General features: G+C 38.1%; 1 protein-coding gene across 2 annotated transcripts in view; it reads left to right on the top strand.

Annotated features, from left to right (window-relative positions):
* The window catches only part of LOC101845429 (tumor protein p53-inducible protein 11-like), a 40,058-nt gene that overhangs the window by 11,480 nt on the left and 17,422 nt on the right, over positions 1–11,156 (top strand). The window contains exons 2-3 of one of the 2 annotated variants that reach the window (XM_035972555.1): positions 809–1,268; positions 7,275–7,368. In XM_035972555.1, coding sequence (XP_035828448.1) covers positions 1,147–1,268; positions 7,275–7,368 — 216 coding nt within the window. In that variant the 5' untranslated portion in view covers positions 809–1,146. Of the gene's footprint in view, positions 1–791; positions 1,269–7,274; positions 7,369–11,156 lie in introns of those variants that run through there. The other variant, XM_005108974.3, reaches the window with a different exon arrangement.

The following is an 11,156-nucleotide window of genomic DNA, read 5'->3' as shown; positions in this document are numbered from 1 at the left end:
TGTTTTTTTTTGGGGGGGGAGTGGGGGTGAATCCTTGCTTTATTTTATAATCGTCTGAAAAATGAACCATCCGCTTCGTCTTGGAAAACTCTAACGTTTGAGATCCAAGTAGGGCTGTGTCTGGCAAGTAGGAACCGAATAATAACTACTCAATACAGCTGCAGTGCAGTTCTTAGAACGCTTCTCTGACATTTGAAGACTTCTAAGAAGTCGTAACAAACTGTCGTTTTACACATTTGGAACTTTTCTGGGATTACAAGTGTCAGTGCATCTGGTTTGGGATCGATTTTATTTTTGTTTCTGCGACACACAGAAGAACTGAGGGTAAAAGACATAACTCTAATATTTTAGAGTGGGCTATAAGAAAAGCACCGAGATGTTACAGAAGCAGAACGTTGTGTGCAGAGGAAAGAAATTACTTGACTAAAATCGATTTCAGAAAAGCATTGATTTTTTCCCCTGTATGGAAATGTGCTTACGCCAACCAACATTAATTGGAGGTTAAGACTACGTGATGACAGAAAATAATTGTTGAAACAAGACGTTAGCGTCTCAATGTGTCTTTGTTGTCTATGTAGGACAGAAGTAAAAATATAATACTGTCTTTTGTCATAATGATTAGTAAGCTGGAAAAGCACGAACGGTTTGAAGTGAAAGGGGTAAAAAACAACCAAATATTACTAACAATAGACTATAAAAAAATGTTCCAGCTAGTTTTTTACTTGTGAGTAATTTGTAGATTATAAGTTTGGTGCAAATACTGTTCTAAATGTGTTGAGTTGTTCCTATTCCTGGTTATCAAATCCAGATATCTTCAAATCTTTCTCAGCTGGAGACAGCTTCGAATATCTGGTGTGTGGGCACAGTGTATGTGCAAGTTAAAGAGAAATAAACCATTCCAATTGTCAAAGGTATTAAAGATGACTTTAACATTTTTATGACTTGATTGGGTTGCAAGTGCCGTAAAACTCTCACTAAAACTAAGCGATGGAGTGATGATGAGAACACACTGCAGTTCACTGACGGATTAAACCTAAATGGACGAGTCTATTATTTAGCTTACACTGAATTCATTGGCTGGTGCTGGACATTGTATGCAGCAGTGTTGAGAGTGTACTGGTGGATTGGATTGGATTCGATATAACCATGTTGGCAGAGGACGAGCAGAAGGAAGGATTGAACAAGGATAAGATGAGTGAGGAAGCTGTTTCCTCCCAGCAGAAGGAGCCACCCAACATGGTGAACCAGTTTCTAAAGCTGTTGCTGAGGTAATGGCTCCCCGAAAACGCTTTAAAAACAGTGTAATATTATGTGTTTTACACTCCCATCGAAACAACGTAGGATGTTTAGGAGATGACAGGGTCAAGCTGGGCTAAGAGGAGCGCAGCATCCGATCAGAAAGACAGATATACAAGATAAATATTTCTCCTTGCTCAGGAATCAAACTCAGGATGCTTGCTTTCGAAAGTAAAGCGTCTAATTGTTACTCCACAAAAGCCGGTTCACCGTCACTGACATGACTATTTTTTATTCTAATGAGTCCGAGCATGAGTGTGTATTGGCACTTTTGAGTCTTTGAATGTGAGTCCAAGTATGTTAAATTTGCGTGTTCAATTCTAGATAACTAAAGTATGTGTGTTTCAAATGGTGAAGAAAATAGCACAATAAATATTTCTCTTATGCCATCTTGTCCACAATGTCTTAATCTCACTATGCTTCTTTTGTCTGCTAGTTAGTCTTCCAAAAGGTGCTGTTAATTCCTATTTATACTAGTGTGCCCTCCCCAGAATATGGAAACCTGACAAGTGAGGTGTAGAAATTGTTCCATCATAACAAACACACTATTTCTCACTGTATTGATCACATTGTACGTCCCTTGGTGGGTGACGTATTTCGCTAATTGGGCTCGTGCCTGCCAGACAATGCCAGTGACAGCAAGTACAAGGAGTTCATCAACCGTCTGCACTGTGTCTTATCATTCTACTTTACCTGCAATGGTGCGTTAATTGCCTTTTTTGGATTTCTTTGTTTTGTTTGTTTTGGGTTGTTGTTTTTTGTTTTGTTTTTTTTTTGTTTTTTTGTATTATTCCTTCTCATGAATTGTGTACCGACGTCTGAGGTACAGCGGTTTGACACTTTGCTGTTGCACGCCGGATATCCATTTCGATTCGTGAGTGAGGAGAATAGTTTTTATCGAGTATCTCGTTCTCTCTGGTTTGGGTGTTATATCCCTCCCACTCAATCCTGGTTGACACTGACAGGCAGGGTCGGAAGTCCGCCGCCTGAATTATCAAATACACGTATATATATATATATATCCATATATATATATATATATATATATATATATATATATATATAAAGAAAAACATGATTGCGTGACTAATTTTTGTCTCTTTCTTACGTTAACTGCAGTCTTCTGCCCATTCCGTTTCCTGGTTAAAAGCTTATCTCTGCTGTGATCGTGGCCCTCTTTCAAGTACTTTAGTATTTTAGTTGGTATCTGTTCTTCCTCTTCTGTCAGCCAGTTGTTCCCCCTTTCCTATTTCATTCTGGGGTTGACAGTTGATCATAATATTATATTTTAATCATACTATCCTAGACAGGGCACTGTCATTGCCGCCGCTCTTTGCTCTCTATAAAAACATGTGCCGTTCTAGCGCGCAGATGAGCTTGCAAATGACGGGCACCACCCCCCCCCCCCAGGCCTGCTATAATCAAAAGCGCCCAAACTTGCCCTTTATTTGATTCCAGATAAAGTCAAAGGGTGTACTTCAATGTGAACTTCAAGGTGAACTGGAATTGCGTCAGAGTGCTCTGTTTTGCATATTATGATATAGATCTATTCCATTTACGGAGTGTTTTAGTATTCTCCCGTCATCCATATGATTGAGGACATGATATTATCGTGAAACACGACAGAATAATGTTGAAATCAAAGTTCAGTGTTTAGCATACTGTAAAACTCCATCAAACGTGGATGTCTCTCTTTGACTTGTCAAAATACGCGTTATATTTAGAAATTGTTCGTAATCCTTCTCATAATAATAATAATAATAATAATAATAATAATAATAATAATAATAATAATAATAATAATAATATTAATAATAAGAAGAAGAAGAAGAAGAAGAAGAAGAAGAAGAAGAAGAAGAAGAATAGTAATAATAGTTCATCCGCCTATGTCTAACGATAATCAATGCAACCTTAGTGGAGAATATTTCTCAAGCCAATTATAAGAATCAAAGGTTAAGATGACTTGTGGTTTTTCCTATGGCCAATGAGACCTATAGAGGCTGGTATAGAAAAATCCGCCACTTTCAAAAGTTCAATTCAGCTTAAGGGCTTCTCTCTTGGCATCACTGTGCAATGGCATCCAGTCTGTTTCAGGTAGTGTCTGAAAATAAAGTGCAATCACGTGCACGATCAGTCTCTAAGTCTCAGATCTCCCTCAGTTATAGGATACAATATGGGGGCATTGAAAGTGGATGGAGGGCGCAGTTTGTGGCTCCTACTTGTTCTTCTTCTCTCTGTTTTTTTCTGACGGTCTGCCTTACTCTTTTCGAGCACGAAAATACTTTCATTTTGTGGAAACGACACGATTTTTTATTGACGAACTGGTAAAACGAATATATTATGACATAGATATATATAGACAGACTGACAGACAGACAAACAGACAGACAAACAGACAGACAGACAGACAGACAGACAGACAGACAGATAGGTAGATAGACAGATAGATAGATAGATAGATAGATAGATAGATAGATAGATAGATAGATAGATAGACAGACAGACAGACAGATAGATGGATAATATTGTACTTGCCCCTTCTCTGTACAGTTAATGAACTTTACAGACATATTATTTTGACTTGGTGTAAAAATCTCACTGTTAGTTTCGATAACATTTCCTGGAAACATTGTGCTCTCAAGAGAGCTCCATCGGAAAAATTATTCTACTGATGCGCAGAATGTCACCTTAAAAATGTATTTTTTGAATAGCTGTGCCAAACCTTGTTTTGTCAATTTTGTTCTCCTTTTTTTCCTTCTAAACGTGTTTTATACCCCGTATAAAAATATTTAAGTATTATAAAAATACTTTAATTTAGATTACATTATCCGAATTCTTATTCGAATAAAAGTTTTTTGTCTCAAATTTCAATTGAAAGTGTCTTTGATACATGCGCCAGAGGGAGTTGCTAGATCTGTCCAGTCAAGAAGGTTCTGATGACATGTCAAGACAGAAAAACAGGAAGCACTGTATTTTTGCTTTTATTTTTACGAGAAAAAAACCTGTAAGACTCGAAAAACGAATTTTCCATCAACTTGTTATGATTCATCACCTTATAATTTCTCTTTGTAATTTCTTATAATTGCCTTGAACCGAAGATGATTAGAAAAGTGGTGTGTTAAGGAACAAGAATAAAGTGTGTCTTTATAGGAACTTTTTTCTTGCGAATCACAACTGAAGTTCAAAGTCCTTTAATGCAATTGTGTAATGATGCAGTGGAATCAGACGCTAGCCTGTTTCTGGACATAATATGGAGTTATTGATATTGCATTAAAACTTGTTTATTTTTCGTGGGCTCCCGTGGTCGAGAAGTCACAGTGTTCACCTCTCATTCAATAAAACCTGGGTTCCTATCCGGACAGCAACGGACAATTTTCTAGTCTAAAATATTCTCCTTTTACCTTCTTTCCATCTTTCTAACAATGTTCTGTCGTCTGCTTTGTGCCTTCAAATTTTGCCCCCACCCCCTCACCTCCTTTGCTCCCTCTTCTGAGCTCCTGGTTCTTTCTGTAGCATTTCCACTGCTACTCTTTGGCTTTTCTTACTGCTGTCTTTCAGCCACACCCCTGATCTTATGGCAGATAAGATCTAGCACCTAGTCTTCTCGGACAAGGGCGAAAATTTTTGGAAGTTCCGTGTGCAAGTTGCACCCTTAGTGGTCTGAAATCTGAAAGACCAGGCTTTAGCCGTCACCCGGGGAAAATTCAAAATTTCCTACCAACTATAAATGTTTAATGTGTCCCTTGCGCTCATATTGTGACCTTATGCGATTGTGAGCACTGTAAAACACTAACCAAAAAAATGGCAATTCCTCGAAAGCTATATTGATCAATCTTGCATAGAAGTAAAGACATGAGCGATTTAAGAAGCCAGGGGTTATCTGCTGTAACTGGTGAAATTAGCGAGAAAATGACCTCCAAAGTTTGGTCGCTTCTAAAGTTGAATACTCATGCTCTTTCTACCAAATACCTTAACTTATTCTTGACGTAGAAAAACATTGTTAAGTAAAAGTCACCGTAGGACGTTTTATTTGTTTTTAAAAAATTAATGGAGGGAGAATGTTTCTAAGAGAAAAAGGTCGATAGAAATCGACCAACAGTCGGACACATACGGATTTCTCCGTCCCGAAAATTTGACAAACGCTTTGTTCCAGCAAGATGACGCTCAAAGATAAAATCATGTGGACCCATTCAGTCCTCATTCAAGACCTTGGTCACAATAGGGAATGACGAACCTTGACAGACTTAATAGTCTGATTTCAACTTTCAACGTCCAAGTTTTGACTCCACCTACATACACGTACGCGCGCACACACAAACACACACACACACACACACACACACACACACACACACACACACACACACACACACACACACACACTCACTCACTCACACACACGCACACGCATTGTCCACATATTTTTATAACATGTCTTTATGCTTTTGTAATCTAGATTGATTCTTGTCTATTTTTATTTCATATAATAGTGGATTATTTTTTTTACGCAACGGAATCTCTGATTGCAGGCCCAGTTTTGATTGAATCTTGTTCTCCCTATGTGTTTTACAATGTTGACAGCTAAACTGTCGTGCCACAGAAAGAACGTGACTATACTGAAAAACTCAACCACTTCATCAGGGGATCTCTGACTCGCTCTCTTTTCATGTTACGCTTGCATGTGAGCTTGTCCCTTTACAGCAATGGGCGAACACGTTAACGATTTGCAAACAGCAACATTGATTTCATTCCTTGTATTTACAAAGCAATCAAATATTGTTCTCTGTGATAGCGATGTAAATATTGCTTTAAGTGTCGAAATCGCGTTGGTCCACTTTTTCAAACCCTGATTTTGTCTTTCACATCTTTTCTCAGGGACTCGTCGTGTTTTCTTTTCCTGAAGTATTTTTACTTCGAAAAGCTGGGCCATGATGAGTTATGCATGTATTAAACCAGGGCCTGTTCATGAGCTGTGTCAGATATAGTTGGTTAATGTTTCAGTTCGATTTAGTGTTACGTCGCACGCAATTATATATAATATGATCAGGACACAATTCGGTTGTTTTCACGTTAGTTCATAGCACGGCTTTGTTTTACTTTGCAAGTCGGGATGGTTGAATCATCTAAAAATACATAGTAAAAGCGCATTTGTAAATTAACAGTCATTTGTATTTTAAGAAATAGCAACTATATTATACAGTTTGCCACAAAGACCAGTGCTCAATATAAAATCGAAATTTCTGTGAGAATAACTATAGAAAAGATAACTGTTGGTACATGCGCAAAATAACGAAAGCACTTTTGCTTTCTTGGTACGTTTCTTCCTCTAAAAAAGCATTTCCACAAACCCTCTCCAACTAGCCATCTCACCACCCCAACCCCGTTCTCCAACAACTACATCCTCAACCTCCACACCCATCCGTACCCACCCCCCAAAAAAAAGAAGAAGAAGAAGAAAACAAAAACAAAATGGGCACTTTTTCAGCATGCCTAAAATTCAACAACCATTTTTAAGTCCGCGGTGTGTTTTTCAAAGAACGTACGCCAACATGAAAACGAAGCATCCACCCTTCTTCAAAACTTTGTTTCTGTTCAACAGACTTTCAAAGCACTACCAGTTAAGAGTAAAAGGAATGTAAGCCTGTAGGCTTGCACAGATGTGTTTTTCAGCGCCCTCTTTTTTCGGGGGAAGGGGGGGGGTTGCTTTTTTAAACCAAAATTTAGAATTCCCGATCTGAGTCGCCCAGTCTCATGTGTTCCAGTGCACTAGCGCCCTTTTCCTTATTTCGGGAACGGCTTGATTTCTCGAATTCCTCTAAAAGATCGCCAAAATCGCGAATTCAAGTCTCGTGAGAAGATAATCCGGTGTATGCACTAAACACATCGTTATAATTTGCACCTGTTTGCCCCTTAAACCTCTACCCACCAAGTGTTAGAGTCAACACATCACTATGACTTATCTCTTGTTGTTTCAACAGGAAACACAGTAGCGGCGATCTCCACAGCCGTTTGAAGACTCGGAAATTGCTTGGAGTTGGGGAAACGGACGATGGAGACATTCACAGATCAAAGGTATGTTTGGAGCTTGTAGATCGATTTGACTTTACTTTTGGTTACTGAGCTTTTAGCGTAATTCTGTCTGTGAGTATGGAGCCCCGGTTTACCCGCAGCGATAAATCGAATCAGATTCGTCTAAAATGTGAAATGTCAACTCTATCAAGCCGCTTATTCTGTTTACATGTTCCACTCTATCGTTCACTTTGCTTTCGATTGGGAATTGGGAATTGGGAAGATACCTCTTCCTTGGAACACGAACAGATGACGTCATTTCATAATTTATTCCTACGCCGGTGGTCAATGAATATCGCCTTATGGTCTTGATATGACTAAGCGTCCCCCATTGATACAATTTTAAACAAAAAAGACATATTTGCTTAAAATTTAAATATTGATTAAATACTGGTTCTTAACAAGGCACATCTCTCATTTTGATACTGTGATTCCGAAGACTAAATGGGCTTTTAACTGAGATAATTATTCTAAAGATTTTGTACGCACAAGTTTAATTCGACGAGGCGGCAAAATTTCCATGGGATTCAAAGTCCTGTTCACGTCTCTAAAATCTGAATAGGAGACACAAAAAGTATTAGCCTCGCTTGATTTCTCGATTAAGTCTCCAATACATCAGCCATCGGCCAATGTTTATTTAATTTTTCGGTAACAGATAATTATTGGTCTAATGAACGACTTATCCTCCCAATTTTCTACAGTATTTTGTTAGTTGTGACAAGACCTTTACTCTATGACATTGTCTACATGAAGAGTATCATTATTCAACGCTATATATTTTTGGCGAGATAAAGGTTTGTTCTTTGTTTGCTTGTTGATGTTATTTTGTTGCTTTTTTTTGTTTATTCCTTTGATATTATTTTAATTACTTTACGTCTCAGTCCCTTGGTCAATCTCCTAAAAAGCCCTATTTGCTCTAATGCCAGAACCTGTATGAACCAGTATTGTATTTCAATGAAGTGGAAAATATCGACGGCGTTTAATGCAAAAAAGGGGAGAAACACAGGGTGAACACGAAAGGAGAAGAAAAGAAGTAGCAACACACTCCAACCACGTTCTAATATGTGATGTAATTAGATTTTTAAAAACCAAGCAACGGTTTTGTTGTTCGTGTAAACATGTAACGCCCAACCGGATGGTAATGAAGTATTTTCGAAACAGGAGGATTTGATTTCAGTTCCAGGACATCGTACTCAAAGTAAATATTCAGGAAAGGACGAAAAACATGAACCAATTTGGAACCCTCTGAAGAATGAACCTGGAAGTTATTTAGCAGCAAAAGTGGAAAGAATTGACAGTTAAGTCTAAGAGAGCATACTTACAACTCAGCGTGTGATCTCTTTTAGCTAACTGAAGAAAATGACAGACCACAAAAATAGAAGAAAAAGGGTATTTAGATTCACATTCCACATGCTTCTAACTATTTTTAAAAAGTAGCTGAATCTGGATCGTAGTATACAACATTGTTTACAATACAGATATATTGCTCAACTTTAATACAGTAAAAATAAAAATTCCTGTTCTTAATTTAATGGAAACCCGAGTTTTGTTACGCAAATCTATTTGTTTATATTCACACACTTGAAGGTACCACAGTATTTCTGGCTTTATGTGAATACCTGTTATTGTTACTTAGCAGCAAAATGTGTAGGATTTGATAACGAAACGTAACGTTAAGACAGCATTCAGTGACACACCAGAAGCACACTCAAACTCACAGATAAACACACAACACACACACACATCACACACACACACACACACACAGACACACACACACCGAGAAAAAAATATAGTTTTGAGAAAAATTGAAAAAAACAACAACCGAATTCACACTGGTCTATTTCAATAAAAAGTTCACAAACATGGCGTAATAATATGTGAGCACTTTATAGATGTTTTAGACTCTTGAAAATATTTCCAATCTATAAGGCATATATTGCTCAACTTAAATAGTCCAAAATCGAAAAATCAGTTTGGATAACAAAATCTATTTTTTCTGGCTGTCAGCAACTGACTGCCGTGGTGTATCTAAAGACGGAACATTACGAGTATAACTAAAAATACACACGTCCGTGAGCCGTGCTTTTAATTATATTTAGATCGGTTTTCGTAAGTCTTAGTGTTTCACGGCACTTGCAACACAGTAAGGTCGTATAAGTGCCGAAGAATAGATGTGTTGCAAGAAAGTAACATACACAAACTAGAAGGAGGAGAGATTAGGATGATCAATATTTGAAATAGGAAAGACGAAGCAAACCACACCAAACACCCGCCAACCAACCACCTGTAGAATTGTGTAAGTGTTTGTATATGTTTATGTATGTATGTATGTGTGTGCATTCCGTGATTGTTAGTGAAAGGGGGGGGGGGGTATTGTGTGTGGTTGTGTGTGTCTAATTTTACATGTGTAATTGTATTTGTGGATCTGTTTTTCTATGCGTGTGCTTTTCTGTGTGAGTGTATAAATATTGTGCACACGAGTGAATGGTGTTCGCTCTTCATGTCTTTTGGGGTTGAAGGTATTGGCCCATACAACTCAGCGTGTGGGAAAATGAGACCAGGCCGTGGAGGAAGGAATAAGGACTGGGATTTGAGTGCATAGTTTTGGAATCATTAAGGTCTCTGTGTCAAATAATGTTTGTGCAAAGCACATTACAATATTGTTAGTCTTTCAAGCGTGTCTATCATTTAAAAGTTTCCCTTTCTTTTTAGAGAGTTAAAAAAAATTTGTTTCTTTTAATGACTACTTTTTCCGTTGTTTGTTAAAATGCATGAACGAATTTTCATAATGCGCCCCTGTGTAGCCTAAGGGCAAAATGGGGGGGGTGCTTTAATTGAGGAATAGCTTTTCTATCCGTTAGCTGTTCTTGGTTGCATGTTACTAATGTTAGGGTAATTTTCATTTTAAAAATGGCAGTCATATCTGACCCATTTTAGACACTAATATTGGCTGGGCTTGCTTTACAAATTTTAATCTTGATAGTGTTAATCATTTATGTGCTTCGAATACGACATTTAACCACTCAACCTCACCCCACCCCATGTCAGAAGGGACCATTTTCTCTGCAACAACTCAACACTAGCTGTTAGTTTGGAGAGATGTAAAAGAAAGCAAAAGTATTCTGTAAAGGCAATGCAAAAACTATGAGGAATTCTAACTATTTTTAAAAAGTCATTATTAATGATTTTCAGCTTTCAAAATCTGGGTATTTGGTTTAAAGATCAGTCTGCTAGTTAATGCACGCCCAAGACGTGAGGGAGATTCCCATTTCAGAAGTTAATTTCATGGAGTACGTCCATCGTTCTGCTTGGATGCTGCATCACGCTCAGCTCGGGTTAACCCTTACAACCGGGGTCGAAGCAGCTCACAAGTAAAGTAATCTATATTTCGGAAGGAACTTTAACGTTAACAGTCAATCCATTAACCTACAAAATCCCGACCTTGTCTTTCGAACTTCCAGGAGGCGACCTTTCTCCTTCAACGATATAACAGTATTTGTAATTCTTGAGTTCTTTTTCCAATTTAATTTGGGGCCCAAGAAAAACGCTGCGCGGGAACTGATAGAACAGCTCACAACTGACATACGAGCTGCTATTTCTGTGCGAGGGAAACCTTTTTGGAAATCTTTCCGGAATTGATTTCTACCGTCCCCAACCCCTATTTCTGACCCTCGATAACCCTCAAGTATCTTCTTTCCTCGTTTTTTCTTCGACACTCTGACGCTTTGTTTTCCTTTAAAGCGCTGTGTTCTCTTCTCTTATCTCTCTCTCTCTCTCTCTCTCTCTCT

The sequence above is a fragment of the Aplysia californica genome, unplaced genomic scaffold (assembly GCF_000002075.1).
Source record: "Aplysia californica isolate F4 #8 unplaced genomic scaffold, AplCal3.0 scaffold00739, whole genome shotgun sequence".
Classification (NCBI taxonomy): domain Eukaryota; kingdom Metazoa; phylum Mollusca; class Gastropoda; order Aplysiida; family Aplysiidae; genus Aplysia; species Aplysia californica.
Note: the sequence above shows the minus strand (reverse complement) of the source record. Positions and strands in the feature narration are given on the sequence as shown.